This window comes from Ambystoma mexicanum, chromosome 4q, assembly GCF_040938575.1.
Source record: "Ambystoma mexicanum isolate Mex_15411 chromosome 4q, UKY_AmexF1_1, whole genome shotgun sequence".
Lineage (NCBI taxonomy): Eukaryota > Metazoa > Chordata > Amphibia > Caudata > Ambystomatidae > Ambystoma > Ambystoma mexicanum.
In genome coordinates, this window is record NC_090928.1 from 364,699,478 (window position 1) to 364,719,041 (window position 19,564).

Consider the following 19,564-nt stretch of genomic DNA (forward strand, 5'->3'; position numbering starts at 1 on the left):
TGTAGCACATCTTAGGGTGCTAGCCACCTTTAATGGCCATTTGCTTCACATGCAATAGCATACATGTAAAATACCCCCAAAAAGGTAAACATCTCACAGCTGGCACAAGCATGTCTTAGGCACATTGTAAAAGTAACAAAAATGGTCCTTATATATAAGACATGAGGATACAAAGTATTGTAACTTCACTCTCACTACTGCCAGTCTTGGGGGCTAGCCAGTAACCCCACAAGAATGAGCAAATCAGGCTAGGGAAGTAAAGCAGAAGTTTGTGTACCTCCAAAGAATCAGGACAGGATTCAAAAACAAACAAAAAGAAAGCGTGTCCCATAGAAAACTATGACGGGAAAGTTACAAAAAGAAAATCTTTCCTAACACTGCAATATCAAGATGAAACCCAGAACATCAAAAGATCTGCGACAAGTGGTTACCCTTCTAGCTGACCAATGCACTTTGGTTGTTCAGAGGAAATTCGAGGAAAACCGCACATGGTTGCCTGTCCTTGAAATGATTGAGATTCCATAGTAAGAGGGATTACGTTGGTTCCCAGGTAGGGGTTGTGGGGAGACGTGTGGTTCTTGTTGTATTACTTGAAAATGAACTGTTATTGATTTTATGATTACAACAGAAACAGCCATAAAAAATATTTTTAAAAAACAAGGATTTCAAAAGCAGAAAAGGTTTATGGCAGCTAAACAATTTATCATCACTTAAAGCATCCATATGTTCATGGAGTGAAGACAGTTCTAAAATAGACCACATTTTCTAGTACTGCACAATCTTCAATCAAAAAGGAAATGTAACGTCTGAACCCCCTAGAGTAATTTGCACCCTAATAAGAAGAAACAGGATAAAGACATTATTAAAAAGCCAAAGTAGAAGTACATTCTAAGTTTTTAATTTCTGAAATGAGCAGTACATATTAACTTTTGACTAATGTATACATTAGTTTGCCGTTTTCCTAGTAAATGCCTCAGGGTGTAGGTTAACTAGATAAAAAGGGATTTGGATTAATACAAACGTAAACATTTTCTCCATGTTTGCACCCACAGTTGCAAAATGAAAAATGATGCAACCTGGGAGTTCAATATTCATACAATGCATTCAATGACAAAGGAGCAGAATACAGAACATGAGATGCAAATGGGGAGAAAACGACAGTAACACAACAAACTGTACCAAGGTATCCATCATTTAGAAAGCCAATGATTACCTTCCCAACAAAGCTGTGTGAGGTCAGGAGCTGGGCCATGAAGGAGATCGAGAGGAACTTGAAGTGCCGCAGCTGCTTGCCCGAGTGAGACTCTACATTAAAGAGGTGCTGTTCTGGCTCCTGTGATTTGGATTTGCGCAATTTTGATTTTTTCTTTTCACAATCATCTGTAGAAATCAAACCATTAAGAAGGTTTCAAAGATTTAGAGCAGGGTACAAACAAGGCTCAAGGACTGCGATCACCCAATCTATGTCGAACTGCATGACTTTGAAACAATAGTGTCTAATCAAGTATTGAGTGGATCTGCCAAGTACAGGTTTTAGAGGGGTGGGCGGGTGGCTCTAGAACCCATGAGTGTTGTGATAGGCCAATCTAGTTGGTGAACAAAGTTATAGGTACTATGCCTAGGGAATATATCATGGTAATGTAGCAGAGCAGTAAGGAAGGAAGGCTTCAGGGTCTAGTGCACAAGTACAGTTCATTGAATTGTCTCTGTGTTTTAGTTCAATTAGAACTTTTCACATATCTAGTCACAGTTTCAAATACAAAATCAAATACAATTTTCGACTTCTTTACATACAGTTGAGAGGGAACAGGGATGGGCGGGGGGAGACACAGGGAGAGAGATAGGAAGAACAAGAGACAAGAGCAAGAGAGACAGGGGGAGAACGAGCGAGAGAGAGACGGGGAGAACGAGCGAGAGAGACGGGGAGAACGAGAGAGAGAGACAGGGGGAGAGCGAGAGAGTGCGGGAGAGTGCGGGAGAGTGCAGGAGATTGCAGGAGAGTGCAGGAGAGTGCAGGAGAGTGCAGGAGAGTGCAGGAGAGTGAAGGAGAGAGCGAGACCGGGAGAGAGCGAGACCGGGAGAGAGCGAGACCGGGAGAGAGAGAGTGCGGGAGAGAGAGAGAGTGCGGGAGAGAGAGAGAGTGCGGGAGAGAGAGAGAGTGCGGGAGAGAGAGAGAGTGCGGGAGAGAGAGAGAGTGCGGGAGAGAGAGAGAGTGCGGGGGAGAGAGAGAGTGCGGGGGAGAGAGAGAGTGCGGGGGAGAGAGAGAGTGCGGGAGAGAGAGAGAGTGCGGGGGAGAGAGAGAGTGCGGGGGAGAGAGAGAGTGCGGGGGAGAGAGAGAGTGCGGGGGAGTGCGAGACCGGGAGAGTGCGAGACCGGGAGAGTGCGAGACCGGGAGAGTGCGAGACCGGGAGAGTGCGAGACCGGGAGAGTGCGAGACCGGGAGAGTGCGAGACCGGGAGAGTGCGAGACCGGGAGAGTGCGAGACCGGGAGAGTGCGGGAGAGAGCGAGTGCGGGAGAGAGCGAGTGCGGGAGAGAGCGAGTGCGGGAGAGAGCGAGTGCGGGAGAGAGCGAGTGCGGGAGAGAGCGAGTGCGGGAGAGAGCGAGTGCGGGAGAGAGCGAGTGCGGGAGAGAGCGAGACCAGGAGAGTGCGGGAGAGAGCGAGACCGGGAGAGTGCGGGAGAGAGCGAGTGCGGGAGAGAGCGAGTGCGGGAGAGAGCGAGTGCGGGAGAGAGCGAGTGCGGGAGAGAGCGAGAGCGGGAGAGAGCGAGACCGGGAGAGAGCGAGTGCGGGAGAGAGCGAGTGCGGGAGAGAGCGAGTGCGGGAGAGAGCGAGTGCGGGAGAGAGCGAGTGCGGGAGAGAGCGAGTGCGGGAGAGAGCGAGTGCGGGAGAGAGCGAGTGCGGGAGAGAGCGAGTGCGGGAGAGAGCGAGTGCGGGAGAGAGCGAGACCGGGAGAGTGCGGGAGAGAGCGAGACCGGGAGAGTGCGAGAGAGAGCGAGACCGGCAGAGTGCGAGACCGGGAGAGTGCGGGAGAGAGCGAGACCGGGAGAGTGCGGGAGAGAGCGAGACCGAGAGAGAGCGAGACCGGCAGAGTGCGAGACCAGGGGCCAAAGCGAGACCAGGGGCCAAAGCGAGACCAGGGGCCAAAGCGAGACCAGGGGCCAAAGCGAGACCAGGGGCCAAAGCGAGACCAGGGGCCAAAGCGAGACCAGGGGCCAAAGCGAGACCAGGGGCCAAAGCGAGACCAGGGGCCAAAGCGAGACCAGGGGCCAAAGCGAGACCAGGGGCCAAAGCGAGACCAGGGGCCAAAGCGAGACCAGGGGCCAAAGCGAGACCGGGGGCCAAAGCGAGACCGGGGGCCAAAGCGAGACCGGGGGCCAAAGCGAGACCGGGGGCCAAAGCGAGACCGGGGGCCAAAGCGAGACCGGGGGCCAAAGCGAGACCGGGGGCCAAAGCGAGACCGGGGGCCAAAGCGAGACCGGGGGCCAAAGCGAGACCGGGGGCCAAAGCGAGACCGGGGCAGGTGGAAAGAGACAGAGGCAGGCAAAGAGACCAAGAGAGACTAGGAGAATGAATGAATAAGCGCACAGACATACACATCTATACTATTATTTCAGCTTTAAAAACAAATGCCTGTAAAACATGTATAATACACACAATAAAAAATCTACACATATGGGATACATTACTCACCGTAATCGTATTTCTGATGCTTGTATCTGTCTGCTTAGATTCACATGCTGTGCATAGCCCGCCATCTAGTGGAAGCTGCGGAGTATTACAGTCGTTTTCGAAACTCGAAAAGGGACGTTGACAGGGCGTGCCAGTAATACTATCCCATATATGACGTCCAGTGTACCCATGATCCCTCACGCGTCGAGGTCCCTCAGATTGTGTTTTTTCTGACATGAGGTAGCATGAGGTGTAGCGCGAGTACAGCTATATCCAAGCAGATACTCATCAGACTACCTCATAAGCATCCATGCGCCTTCTCTCCAACGGGAGGAAGGGTGGGTTGCATTTGAATCTAAGCAGATACAAGCATCAGAAATACGATTACGGTGAGTAACGTATCCCTTCTGAGGCTTGTGGAATCTGCTTAGATTACATACTGTGCATAGATTAGCGAGAAGTGGAAGAAGGAGGTGGGACGTGAGAAGGTTCATGAGCGAATTAGTGTCTTAGAGACGCTTGTCCCACTTGTGTATCTGTCTTGGAATGGGTATCAATGCAGAAGTGCTGAGTGAAAGTATGTATATAGCTCCATGTAGCTGCTTTGCAAATACTGTCTAAAGGAACATTTGCAATGAAAGCCAGCATGGCTCCAGTACCTCTTGTGGAGTGGGCCCTGGGCATAAAAGGCAGTGTCGTATTTGAAAGGGAATAGCACAGTTGGATACATATGACTATCCACCTAGAGATGGTGTTTTTAGAGACGCAATCTCCTTCTCTGCCTGGCGCTATGGAGACAAACAGCTGATCTGTTTTTCTTAGCGGTCTGGTTTTGTCTATGTAGTAGAGGACCGCCCTCCTCACATCCAGTGTGTGGAGTTTTACCTCAGCAGAGCTTTTGGGTTCTTGGAAGAAAGCCGGTAGCTCAATAGACTGGTTAACGTGGAATTTAGAAATGAACTTAGGTGAGAACCTAGGGTGAGTTTGTAAAACCAGTTTGTCCTTATGTATAGTAAAGAAAGGATCCTGCACTGACCGAGCTTGCATTTCACTGACTCTCCTTATGGAAGTGATGGCTACTAAAATTGGAGGGTGGAGTCCCTTTACCCCTTCAATAAATGCCTTGACCACTGGCACTTTCCACCACGACACCTTGTTCTGGGAAGTGATGTAGGCTGATAAAGCTGCCAGGAGCCCTTTAAGTGAGTTGAACACTAACCTTGCATCCAATAGGTGGAGCATATAGGTGACGACATTAGAAGGAGTATAATCAACTGGGTTGATTTGCTTATTCTGGCACCAAATAACGAATCGTTTCCATTTATCATAGTAACAGTGTCTTGTGTTAGGTTTTCTTGACTCTTTCAAGAAATGCATACATCTCTGGGGTAAATTGAGATGACCAAACTCTATGACTTCAGCAGCTATGTGTAGCCCAACTCTAAAAACTCCCTCCACAAAACTACCAACACCCAGCCTTCATATTGGTTTAGAAGACAGCTCACTCAGGCCATTAACAACCCCACCCCCCAGAAGCACCTCTACAACACCCATGTACTACCTACGGTAACCACCCAGACTAGCATCAGAGGTGCCCCAATAAACGCTCGCTCCATGGTGGCCCACGCCACGCAAATAGCCGACCTACTGCAGGTAGAAAAAATTGACTTCCTTGCTATTACCGAATCCTGGCTTCACTCAGCAGCAGGCCCGGGGATCATGCTAGCTATTCCCAAAGACTATACAATCCTCAGAATAGATCGTATTGAATCCTGAGGTGGAGGCCTTGCTATAATTGCCAAAACGAGTCTATCCTTGAGACTCTCCACGCCACAAAATCTTGATTCTTGCGAATCCCTTAGAGCCAAGTTACCCATCACCGACACCCAAACCTTGACCATCCACCTCATCTACAGACCCCCTGGCCCCATAAGTTCCTTCGAAGAAGACTTAACCTATATCTTATCCGATAACCTCAAAAACTCCTCACAATGCTTTCTCCTGGGCGATTTCAAACTAGGGTTTAACGACTCTTTACACCACAATGCCACGCAAATCAACAACTCCCTTACTGAATTGGGGTTTACCCAAAAAGTGACCTTAGCGACCCACACGAAAGGAAGGACCCTCGATTGGATAGCAGAGCACAACTGCCAGACTTCAATCACTTCTATAACACCTCAACTCTGGTCCGATCACCACTTAATAACTTTCACCTTAGAGGCTACGCCTCCTATTCCTCCCGATAACAGCATAGCTCCTGCCATTCCCCACTAGAAACAAAATAAATATTTCAGCTGAGAAACGTACTCCCCTGATTGTTCCCACTCTGAACTTGCTTCCCGACCATACAGATCCTTTCACCTTGGTAGAGGAGTACAATAAAATAATGATCTCATCTTTAGACATCATAGCACCATTGAAACTTAGAAGAGTAAACATAAACATGTGAATACCTGGTTCTCTCCCCACTTGAAAGCAATTAGACTAGAAAAACCCAAAAGTGAACTAATCTGGAGACAAGATCCTTCTGTCACCAACAAAAATAACCTCAGTAAACTAGCCACTCTACAAAAAAATTTATCCTCGCCAAACAATCCTCCTTCAACTCGCGTATTAATCAAGCTAATTCAAGCACCAAAGAATTATTCACAATCCTTAAAGAGATGGAAACGCCTATCCAAGCCCCCAACACTTGTCTGAAGGACAAAAGATGGTGCACCAGCATACAGAACGCCCTATCTAACAAGGTAGTGACCCTCCAAGCCAAGATTGACAAAAAAAGAAACTCTCCACCTTGCCCCTAAATCCAATAAACTCTCCCTGCCTCTGCCCCCGTGCACTCTGCCAGTCCCCCCACCCAACTCCCACCCCGCTTGAACTTCAAAAAAGTATCCATCCTAGAGGTTGAAAAAGTCATCCTCACGCTCAAACCTTCAAATTGCCATGGTGACCCTTGCCCAGCCTAAATCATAAAGGACGCTGCGCATTACCTCTCCCCTTTCATCTCCAAACTTATTAACGCCTCCTTTTCTACTGGCACCATACCCAATAACCTGAAACAGTCCTGGGTTCTCCCACTACTTAAAAAATAAACACTTGACCCCGTCCATACCCACCAACTACCGTCCCATCACCACAGTCTCTTTCCTGCTCAAAATTCTAGATAAAGTAGCTTACCAACAAATCCAACAATATCTGGAATGCAATCACCTTTTAAGAGTACGCCAGTCAGGCTTCAGACCCCAACACGGGACTGAAACCGCACTGATTGACCTCAAAGCAAAAATCGACGCGCTGAGAGACAGTGGAAAGGCAGCACTACTGCTTCTACTTGATCTCTCAGCGGCGTTCCACCTAGTGGACCACAAAATCTTGTGCAACCACCTGGATTCCGCAGCCCATTTTTCACAAGAAGCTATAGGCTGGATCCAATCCCTCAATAACAGGACAATGCGTGTCTTTTCACCTACAGCAGCTGCTCCTGCGTGTCCCCTACCCTGTACAACATTTTCACAAAGCCCCTTTTTGACGATCTAGAGAGCCTGGGTATCACCTACACTAACTATGCCGATGATACTCAGTTCCTCATCCTGTTGACGGGCGACTACAACAAGGATTTGGCCTTTGTGAATAGAGTGTACCTCATCATCCAGGCATGGATGGCCTCTCAGGGTCTATACTTGAATGATGACAAAACGGAACTCCTCATCCTCGGCACCCCTGCGAACCTTAAACTGGACCATAACTATTCAAACTTCAAAATAGATGACAACAACATTACAGTAGCCAAGGAAGTCAAAACCCTACCTCCGCTTTAGGACCAACCTCATCCACTGGATTAAGGAAAATGACTGCTGACCTCCCCCTTACATATATCATGCAAATCTTGTTTTATCTGTACATACTGCGTATTTTGTTTACTGTGTATTTTTTGTAATTGTACAATGTGCTTGCCTTGTTAATCGTATTTTGTACAAATTTGCCTTATTCACAAACTATTGTATAAAATGTCTAACTGCACAGTAATGTAACCAAAGCTGAAAACGTTCTTGATGCCTATTGCGCCCTGATACCCTCGGGTCTGGCACACACTACAAATATTAAAACAAACAAACAAATATATTTATAATTGCCTGGTATCCTTTCTTGCCAGGGCTTCTTATATTCATGCACTTGCAAACGCCTGGCATCCTTTCCCTGCCAGGACTTCTTGTATTCACACATTTGTGATTGCCTGGTATATGATACGATATGTTATTTATAATGCGCTTAATACCCAGAAGTTTCTAAGTGTGGACCCGGGGATCGAACCTGTGTTGCTCCGTATCGTCTTGCTTCCAAGGCGAGCACGTTGCCCCAAAGCTATCCCCCCAAGACAATACTCTCCTGCCAGGCTTTCTTGTATTCAAACACTCATGATTGCCTGGTACTCTCCTGTCAGGGCTTCTTCTGTTCACTCAGTTTCTCTATCCACTTCCACAATTGTACATTTACTTGGTTGGACAATATATTTTCTTGATAGATTACTTAATTTGGTGTCTCCATGTCTTTGCATTCCATGGATTTCGTTTTTACAATTAGTCTCTTAGCTTTCTCTTTCTTTGGTTTACTGTTATTCGTATATGGTGCGGTCACCGATACGCCCCAGTGTCCCCACTATCCTTGGGTTAACTCACCGGTTCTTGTTGGCATTCACAGGCTTGTTCGCAGTCAGCCGGCGAAGGTACACCACCTGCTTTCTACTTGTGACTGCTTTCCCTTTGTTCTTCCATCTCACGTGACTTTTCAGCACGCTTCGCTTCAGGCTCTGGTAAGGAAGGTGCTGCTTTCTGCAGTCGGCGAATGCCCAGGAGTCTTTCATCGGCTCCTGGCGTTTCTGTAGTGCATCCCGTTCTCGCAGGATGGTGAGCTGCCCAGCTCTGCCAACACGTGTCTGTGCCCTTCAGAGCCTTGCAGAGAGGTGAAACGTTCTTTCGTCAACAGTAGCAACCTCTAACAATATGCTTTTGTTCTTTAAATTTCCCGGCTATAGTTGTTTTCCAAAAACAAGAGCGCTCTCGCTGCGCTTGTGGCTTTTCGGCTCTGCACTGCTCTTTCCCTCTTACTGGTCCCAGTATTCGGGCGATTCTGGGAAAAGAAGTCTGTTGTTGATGGTTGATTTAAAAATCTTGAATAACTAGTTTCAACAGTTTGAAATGGTAAATCAGTTCAGGATCATGAAAAAATGGAACCGGTGAAGGCAGTCTTGTAACTTCTACAAGGTGGATCAAAGTTGAAGTTTGGTCTCTGAGATTTGGGGGAAAGGCTTTCCCATTCTTTCAAGGGGGAGAAGGTGTGGCCATATGACAATAGTTCCTAAGGGTATTGGTATATGGGGATTATCTTCACGGGCAAATGGGGGATACCATGTCTCACCCAATGAAGCAATGACATCTCCCCGGATGTCGTCTCCTCCCATGTGATCCTCCCTCGAATAGCCGCCTGAGGATCAGGATCAGGTAGCGGCTGCAGTTCCCTACCACATGGGAGGAGGTCACCACTGGGAAATCACTCATAACTCCATTGGATTCATCAGAAGGTACGCTCCCTATCACACCACACTAGGGATCAACCGGGGGGGGGAACCTTGTCTATAATTCCACCATTCACAGCCATGAATGGGTGGTGTGCTTGCAAGTGGACTTTGTGCCCATGTAATCCCTATGGAACGAGAAGTGCTCTGAAACAGGTAACAAACCAAGCAAACCCTTACTCTGATTTTCTGTTGGTTCCGTCAATGGTGGCTCAGGTCAGTGGCAGACAACTGTGTCATGATTGTATCCAGCTATGCAGGGATTCCGAACATATCAAATACAGACAACCAGAACCCAGCATTTGAAGGAGTGTGGTTATGAAACTCCAGCCAGGGTAAGCAGGCCCGACTTGTGGCAGCAGCAATAAACAGGTTCCCGGAATGCTGATGTTAACAGTTGACAGCAGCAGCAATGTTCTGGGCCACAAGTCGAGGATCTTCAAAGTCCTAAATTCCAGCTCAGGACGGCAACCATAGTAGTAGAGGGGCCTGGGTCAGTGGACGGAGAGCTAACAGGAAGGACAAGGAACACTTTCAAACATCCACAAATGGCAGGCTTTCAGTGTAGGACGAAGGACTGTGTGACGGGTTGGCCTACCACAAATAACCACTCTAAGGGCAGGTCCAAGGGTCTTTATTTCCAACACAGAAGTTAGAATAACTGTAGCTGTTAGGACAGTTTTTCTAAACTCCAACTAAGGGCTTTTGGAAAACCATATCTGAGGCAGTACAAAAACTCCACTCTTAGTATAAGGCTGTAACAACTGAGAACATTTGGTAGCGTAGACAGCAGACAAGATTTTTTTATGAGGAAGAGAGGGGTAGGTCAGTACAAAGAAATGGTAGCATATATTTGGTTCAAAGAAACACCAAGTATTGTAAAAAGAATGGTTTATTTTCAATACAGTAGGCCAAGATAAATCTTGGGGAAGTAAGTACTATCACATAAGTAATAAACACCTTCATAAAAACCAACTTAATACTTATGGTATACAACCCAAAGTATAACCCTACTAAGAATAGTAATAAGCAGTTCAAGGTGATTCAACCCTAAAGTTATACATTCAGAAAGGCAATATTCTATTCTTGGGGAATAAGAACAGGTTAGTTAACTTTAGATTACAGTAAGTAATTGAAGGGCAGCAGAGCCTATTGGTCCTAAAGAACAGTCTTATTCAGTTACAGATTCACTTATTTAGACCACCACTGTTACAAGTGTATCTTGCAACATATCTAACTTTCTTCTGTTATGAATGGACACAGTTACACCACCAGTATTACTTTTACAAACAGTTCAGAGCAAAACAAGTAACTCATATACTTTTCAGAGGGGCATTCAGCTACTCCTGGACAAGCAAGAACCTAATAAACTATTTTAGAAGTGCACTAAATCAATTCATGGAAAGCAGAACCCAATTACAGTTTAAGAAGGGCAACAGCTATTCAAGGCCATTATAACCTATTGGTACATACACCTTTACACTAATACAGGAATAGACAGTTTAACCAATAACACTTTTTAGAAGTTTAATATACAGTTCTTAGATAAGTATGAACATTATGACTATTTAAGAATGTTCTAAAGCAGTTCAAGGAAAGCATTATCCAATTATACACTTTCAGAAGAGCAAAGTTATTAAAAGGTGGGTAAATCGTACTGGTAAGCGTAAAAAACCTATGTAAGTAACCGATTATACTTTTAAGAATGGCATACAGCAATACAGCAATTCACAGTTAGGTAGTAACTCCAAGACTGTTTTAGAAATACAATAAAGCAGACCAGGGCAATCAAAACCCAATGACACACATTAAGAGCACACAGCTAATCAAGGTGGGCAAATGTACCGGTAAGCTTTTACATTCATTTACTTTTTAGAAGAGTGAAACAATTCAAAGCTAGTAACATAACTGCTATTCTTTTAAAAGGAACAACAAGCAAAGTTAAGTATCAACTTCAAGGACACTTTGCAACTTATTCTGTACAAGAACCAAAGTTACTCATTTACAAGTAGGTACATTCAACACTTGTTATAGATTTCAAGACAGAAGCCTTAAGATCAAACTCCTTCCCTTGTTCTGGAGCATGAGTTTTCTCAGTGACAGAAGAGAAACCCTAGTGGTCTAGGAGCCAGCTGTAGGCAGGCCAGGGTAGAGTTCAGCTGCAGGAAAGTTAGAGTTCCAGAGGATATCTCTTCAAACAATTAAGTATCAGCTTTAGAGTTAGAGAAAACTGTTCATGGAATTCACACAAGGCTTCCTTACATGTGTCCCAGCATTAGGCAAACTCGCGAACACTCGAATCACCCACTCAGGATTTACACAAGACTTAAAGTATTACCCAAGCCAACACAGTGCCTCAGCTAAGAAGAGCTTGTAGATGATTTTCTTCGTGAAGCAGCAGCACAGGACCCGGTCCCTGGATTCATGGTCTGGGGACTGAAGAAACGGACAATGAAGGGAAACTGGCAGCAGCAATCAACAGGAGAGGCTTCCAACAAAGGATTCTTCAAGGCTTCTAGCGGCTCTGCAATTTTGGTGCCCTTTTATAGGTACCTGATGAACGAATATTGCTGGTTGCATTCTCTTCACTAATCTGGTCCTGCACTGTGGTGAAGGGACTTCAAGGATTTGAATCGTGTCTCTGGAGGTCTAGCAGGAGTTCTCCAAACTTTTGGCAGGAATCTGACTTCGGAAGACCATACACTGCACACTGGCTCAAGGTCCCGGGGAACTGGCGGTTTGCAGCCCAGCAAGGTCGCAGCTCATTGAGGGATTGCTCGAAATGTAGATCTTCTTGAGCCTGTTGGGTCTCACCAGCCTCTTGGTAGTTAGTAGTCATCGGTCATAAAAGTAGTTTCACTGCCACCAGCCATTCAGGTTAACTTGCAATTATAACATAAATGTTACCAGGTAAGTGAGAAAGGGCATACAGTGCATCTCCCCAGCACTCCACATAAGGTGGGGTTTGCTGGTTCACTATATGAAATTTAAAGGGAATGGGAATCCCGCTTTTCTTCTTTGGAAGAGTAATTCACCCAAGGGATAAGAAAAATGACAAAGTGACGTCCAGAGGGGCAACCCAGCCTAAACCCAAAAGGTATACAGAACTATAAATCCATACACACACTATGGAAAGACATAAAAAGGTCACCAATAAAAAGAGTAAAGGACTAGGTGAGAGAGGAATAAGATTCCCACTCACCTAGGGACAAGGAAAAATAATCAAGTCCAAGCAAAAAGTTCTTGTGTGGACAGTGTTGGAATATAATTAAATGCATTGTTCTTAGCCCTAAGCTAATTCCTTTTTCGTGATCGAAATCCCGTACTTTAATATTCAAAATGGAGTCCCATTTGTCAGTCATTGAGTAGAACAAAATAGAAATGTGCTCATGGCTTCCTCTGTCAGTCATTACAAGAAAGGCTGGGTCCATAGAGAGGGCATGTATCAGTCGCCTGGCCTTCACCGATAAACTTAGGTTAAATAACATTCAGAATAGGTCCATCTGTTCTGCAAAGTAACCTAAGCTGCTCCAATATGGCTCTATTCTTTTCCTTAAATGCTATGTAAACGTTGGCACCGGTTAGTTACACATTGAGTCATAGTATTCAGCCGATCCACTTTGTTAAACGCAAGGAACGTATCTTTTTAAGATTGTACAAATAGGGTGACCGTTGTTGGACTGGAGAGCAAGTGGATTTTGTGGTTAAGGCCTCAAACATGAGTTACTGTCCGTGAACTGGCCAAAAGAATTTGTCATTAAAGCTATAAGAAGAAACTCACAATAACGATAAGAACTGTTGAACATGTAATTTGTTCTGCTTTCTGGGGATTAGGGCATTATGTATGAAGTCTGAACATATTTGTGTTATCTCTTGTAAATGAATAACCACTGACCTATACTGAAGCAGGCTTCGTGTTCTGTATAAAAGAAGCAGTGTACTATTCAGGCACTTCACTTCTCCACTCTCCATGAAATACTGGTCGTGGTTGAACCTTAAATCCACTCAAGTGTATTGTATGTGTATATTAAAACTTGCCTTGCAATCGTGAAACACTGTGTGGATGCTCCATGTTTTAATTATAGCGCTTAGAAGTGTCAACAGGTCAGGAAGACGTATTACAATTATGAAAATCGTACCTAACAGAAGGCTCTTAAAAAGGGATCTTTCCGTTCTAACGAGTTCTCGGGTGTTAGAGTAGATGTATTTGTATTTATTTTATTTGTAGCGCGCGCCAGGCCCGGGGGCATCCGGGCGCGAAAACTTAGTAGGAATATTTACATATATTCCACAGCATATACAAAATTCACAGTGAAGCTCAGGTGATTGCAGTAGGCGGGGGGCTAGCTCAGATTTGAGCGAAGAGCCAGGATTTGGTTTTCAGTTTAAATGCATTGAATGAAGGCTCAGTCTCGATATTGGAGGGCAGGGTGTTCCAAAGCTTAGTGGCCAAGACAGGGAAGCTTGCGCCTCCGGCTCTTTGGAGTTTAAATCTTGGCAACGATAAGCAGTATATCTGGGCAGTTCTTTGGGGTCGAGAGGAAGTGTGCACAGAGACGGCTGTAGGAAAGGTAGAGGGGGGGGGGGCTTATTTGTCAAGCATTTATGGGTGAGTGCCAGTGTTTTCAGTGCAATTCTTTGACAGAGAGCTAATGCAGGTTGGTCCTGATATCAGATATGTGTTGATTTCTTGGGATATTTAACGCCACTCTAATGGCGTTGTTCTGGGTAATTTGCAGTTTGTTAAGGTTGGACTGGCTGGTCCCTAAGAAGAGGGCACTGCAGTAGTCAATCTTGGACATAAGCGTTCTTGCTAAAGTGATGCTGTTAGGGGTGGTCAGAAAAGGTCTGCAGGCCGCAATGAGCTTGCAGGTGTAAGCCGATGCTGATCTGACTGCATTAGTTTGTCTTGTCAAGGACAAGGTGGAGTCAAGGTAGATGCCAAAGGTTTTAGTATCGTTGGATACTTTAATGAGATTGCCATCAATGGTGAAGGACTGATACAGATCTAATTTATTAAGCCGTTGAGGAGCCCAAGATGAGGAGCTCTGTCTTATCATCATTGAGACAAAGTTCGTGTTGGGCCATCCAAGCCTGGATTACGAAATATACTTTGTTCAATGGCTTAGTATCTGCAATGACCTGTGATAGGAATGAGTATCTGGGTGTCGTCAGCATAATTAGTGTACGAGACACCAAGATAATCAAGCACATCAAAGAGTGGTTTGGTTAACACATTGTAGAGTGTGGGTGTCACACATGAGCCTTGTGGGACGCCGCATTGGATGGGGGCAGGGTCAGCGGCCGCTGAGGGGGAGAATACCCTCATGTGTTTGTTACTGAGAAAGGAACTGATTCACGCAGTGGCTGAGTCAGAGAAGGAGGAGGCAGAGCGGAGGTGCTGGCATAGGATTTTGTGATTGACCAGATCAAAGGCCGCAGACAGGTCTAGGAGTAATAGCAAGGCAAGTTTCCCATCATCTTTCCAGACTTGAGTTTTCAAATCTAACAGGGCCGTTTCTGTCCCATGCCTGGGACGGAAGCCAGATTGTCTTAGTCCAAGGAGGTTAAGTTCCAGGTAGTCTTGAATCTGCAGGTAGGCTGCACGGTCAAGTATTTTGAGCATGAACAAGACAGTTGTAATAGGCCTGTAATTAGTTGGTATATTTGGGTCCAAGGAAGGTTTTTTAGCAATGGGATCACCCAGGCATCCTTGAAATTGTCTGGGACAATACCAGTTTTAAGGATGAGTTGATAAATGACGTTATGAAAGGGGCAAGGTCATGTGCCGACTCCTTGATGATGTCAGCAGGGCAGGGATCACCTTGGCAGTTTGTTGGTTTAATTCTATTGATGATGACTTCCACCTTGGCACTGGTGAGTGGGGAGAAGGCAAACGGTTTAATCTTAGGTGAGATCACCGGATGGGTTGTGATAAGGGCGAGCTGGCGATTATCAAGCTTCAGTCCATTTTGTTTATCTATGATTTTAGATTGGAGGGAGGTGATTTTATTCAATAGGACACTCTGGATATTAGCGCATCAATTGCTATCTTTAGTACAAGTGTCAGGAGGTTTGGCAGGAGATTCTAGTTCCTTTAAGATCTTGAATACATCTCTGGTATTTGAGTCTGCTTGCATGATGCGAGTATTGAAGGACTCTTTTTTGGCATTGTATATGGCTTCTTTATAGTTGAGGGTGGCTAGGATGAGACCATCTTTGTGAGCATCGGACTGATGGCTTCTCCAGCGGTTCTCCGCGCAACATTTGGTTTTGCGGAGCACTCTTAGCTGCGGTGTAAACCAGGAGTTAAGGTGCGCTGTTTAGGCTTTCTCAGTTTAATAGGGGCAATAGAGTTTACAGCTGAGAGCATTGCTTGGTTATAAGTATCAACAAGGGTTGTAGGATCAGAGCAGGAGTATGTAACCTTGTTAAGAGAGCGGAGTAGAAGAGGGAGTATTTTCTCTCTAGTTATGTCCTTTTTGTTTGTGGTGGGGATGGCAGGGGCCTGAGTGGGTGAAGGACGAGCAGCTGCTTCAATTGTGAAGGTGATGATGTGGTGGTCAGACCATAGGCAGGTTGTATTAGATATTACATTGATGTTGCAGTTAGTATCGGCTAGACAGTCAAGTGTCCTGACTTTGATGTGGGTTGGATCTAGGATGTGCTGAGTGAAATGGAGGTCGGTTAGAGTATTAGCAAGGTCAATGGCAGTAGGGTCACTGAGGTCACGGAATCCTAAATTGAGGTCTTCTAGGAGAATGATTTGCAAGTTGGTTTTGGATTTACCAAGTAATAAGGTAGAGATGTCATCCGTAAAAGGAGGGAGCTGGGCCAGGTGGTCTGTAGATAAGGTGTAGGGTGGCAGTTTGGTTGGGTGTTAGAGGTAGCTTGACAGAGATTAGCTCTGTAGATTCCAGGTTGACCTTAGGTACAGCTCTGAGGCCAAGTGAAGTTTTATGCATGAAGGCAACTCCACCCCCCCTAGATTGGGCAGTGTTACGATCGCAGCACGTAATGCTGAAGTCTGTAGGTAGGGCGAGAGATAGTGTGGGTCCAGATGTTGCATGTAGCCATGTCTCAGAAATAGCAATAAAGTCAAGCTCTTGGGTTGTGATCAGATCGGCAATGTCTAGTGCATGGGCTGTGATCGATCTGGCATTAATAAGAGCGCCTTTCATCTGAGCGGCTTTGGCTGCTAGGGCTACAGTTGTGGGGTTGTTGATGGTGCAGGACGAGCATTTGGCAAGGGGGCTGCGATTAGGTAAGGTGAGCTTGGGCATGGTGTGGGCAGTTGGAGTGCCCTTTTTGATTCAAATTCTCTCGGCCTGCGAGTCCCCCAGCACATGTTGTTGGACTCTTGGATTTGTGTTCGATTCTCCTGAGTGAATGAGAAACTTTGTCCCCACTCACTTCTTTTACTCTGATGCTGGGAACCCTTTTTACCTCTTTTTGGCATTTCTTTTTGGAGTCATGCTTTCCACCAAGTTTTCTGGCATATACATTTATCTACAGTAGTGCACAGCACTCCAAATCCATGCTGCCAGAGAGTCTAGGTGTGGGGCATGAGTGAAATCCGCAGTGGCCCCATATCATACCACTGCTGGCTGTTTGGATGGTGCAGATACTTACCATTAGTTGGCTTGGACTTGCATCCAGCCAGTATTTAGGATAAAACAAGGACTCCTGCAGCCATCTCTTAAGGTGAGCATTGGAGCCAAGTATCCTGTGCAGAAGAGCAGCCGACTGAAGATCCGTGGACTGACTCCCGAAGAGGCTTAGCATCCCTTCCTGCGTTCAACCTAGTGAAGCCCTGCTGGACTACCTGATCTGCGAAGGTCCTCTGTGGTGCTTCGACCCTTGGACTGGTGGTACCAACCAGTCTTGATGCCTTCGAGGACGCAGCTGTCCAGAACCTTCGAGATCGACCCTGAACCACTCAGTGGACTGTCCAGCTCACCAGCGGGCTACCTCACTAGAAGTGTCACTGTTCTGCATTTTTGCCCGGAACTTCTATGGTCGCCTTACTGCCATGTTTCAGCTTCCAAGCATCTTATACTGTAAGATGGTCTTCAACCGCGACTGGAGAGATGCCTGCCATCATCGCTGTGCGATGGCCGCCAGTGGCAGTCACTTCCCTGTGTCCTGCAAGGTGTCCAGAAGAGTCCTGCGTGGTTGGATCCTGCTTGGCTTCTTCGCCAGGTGTTGCATCTTGCACCAGCAGCGACCAGAGGAATCATCGGACCTGCAATCTATAGACATCCTGCACCGGAACAAATGGTGCGAAAACAGAAAGCCAGTGCCCGCCAGTCAATCCACCAATCTAACTGGGAAAATTGGAGTCAAGGGGAAGGGTGAGAAGTACTTGCAAAGCATTCAGCCGCTCCCGTCTCCCCATTCCATCGCTTTTTGATAGTTTAATCTAAAAGCTGTCTCTAAAGATAGGAAAATAATTTTACTGACCTGTAACATTGTTGAAGTATCCTCTGGAACATTTTTCACCACCACAAGAACTCTGCCTACATCTGTCCCCACTCGTAAGCAGAAGCTTTGTGACCTTTGGACATAAGGCCCCATAAATCATAGATATTGGATTTACAAAGTTAGGGTATAATCCTTGTGAACAGGTTTCATTTTACTGCATCAGTACTTACCTCCTTTTGTGTTGACTAAGTTATTGTATGCATTCCTACAAACCGAATGCTGACTGTATATGTGTTTTATAATTAAGTGTTGTGTGATATTGCTACCTGCTTATTTCATTTCTCAGTTTGTTTTTGCGCCTATAATAAATAGTTTGTTTGTACTTACCTGTCTAAATGGAATTAGTGTGTGCTTCACAGTGTAGACGCACTGTGGACCTCTGACCCCACTCACCGTCTCCAGAGACTAAGCCTTGACCACTCTCCTCGCTTACCTTAATTGTGTTTGGCGAACCGCTCAGAGTATACCTGTTCTCCAGAACTAGGGTGGCCTTCTATAATTGGTCAAACAGGCCAGATTGTAGATCCATCTTAACACACATGTTCTCACCTGTCCCTTCACTACACTGGCTTTAAGATATTGCCCTCCCGCTGTACACTGTTCCTCCAGTCTCCCACTCCGCCTTTCCACATCCACCCTTTGATTTGAATTCTCCTATTACATCTCATCTCCTTTGTGAGTCAGAATGTTCATCTTGTGTGTAATTCTCTCCATTTAGTGAGTCCCCCAGCACTTTTTGCTGGACTACTGAATTTTTGTCTGACTGAGTGAGTGGGAACTCTTTTCCTCACTCTCTCATTCTTTTCTGTGACTCCAAGACCCTTTTTGGTTTCTCTTGATGGAGTCTACTAGTGTGAGAAACCAGAAGGTGTCTCGCCCACTAGTCCCCGTGAATCCCTCTCTAAGGTGCCTGTATGGTGGTTAGACAAAGATTCACAGTGACAAGTATCCAAATAAACACTTATACTCAAACTTTCTTGATAAAACAATTATGTATTTACCAGTCATTTGAATAAGCCTTCTTTAGAAGGGAGTAATATAATAGTAACACACAAATACTTTCAAAATACACACTCCTAGTTTCTAAATCAGCAATTACCCATTGGGGATGACACACAGACACTGCCTACGCCCTCAGGTGACTTCAATAGCTAGGACACTGTGGACACCGATATATTACTGTTGGCATTTAGAATAGTACTGAGATGAGTGTCAAAGAAAAGGTTATTAGAACAAACAAGAGATCACAAATATTCTTAAGCAGGCAAATACTTTTGCCCCTCCCCCCCAATGCAGAGTAAGTTAACCCCATCCTGTAAGAATAGGTGCACCACAGTGTCAGAGGAGATGCGATTCATTCAGGGAAACAGGCTAAGCCAAAGTCAATGGCCAAAAGTCTATGTGGCTGAAGCACTTCTTGCATGCAAGTAAGAAAAGTCGTTGCACAATGTTTTAGACGTCTTTGAAGGAAAAGAAGAATCAATGTAGGGCCCCAAGCTGTTAGACTTGTGAGTAGTAGAAGATTCTACACCAAGAGGCAAGTTATCTTAGACTGTACAGTACCTTTAGTTAGAATAAAAATGCATCAGATGACTTCTGTTCCTGTGCAGCTCTGCAGATCCGGGTGTTCCTGGGCCTCAGTCGTGGGGACAAGTGGGAGGACTTCTGGGGACTCCTGCACTGCAATGGGACGGTCACCGACAGTAACCATCAATCTTCAAACAAGTGGCAATTCAGTGTTTCAGCTCCTCACGTCTACCGCAAACAGCACCACTGCGGTTTCTGGCAGTCGAGATGGGCTTTCCTTGCATCTGGGGTACAACACTCTGTTGAGG

The 19,564-nt window shown here is 45.7% G+C and overlaps 1 protein-coding gene across 2 annotated transcripts in view; it reads right to left on the reverse strand.

The window, feature by feature from the left end:
• The window catches only part of HEATR1 (HEAT repeat containing 1), a 1,158,897-nt gene that overhangs the window by 228,005 nt on the left and 911,328 nt on the right, over positions 1-19,564 (reverse strand). For both annotated transcript variants that reach the window (XM_069607931.1, XM_069607932.1), the window contains exon 32: positions 1,214-1,380. In XM_069607931.1, coding sequence (XP_069464032.1) covers positions 1,214-1,380 — 167 coding nt within the window. The remainder of the gene's footprint in view (positions 1-1,213; positions 1,381-19,564) is intronic.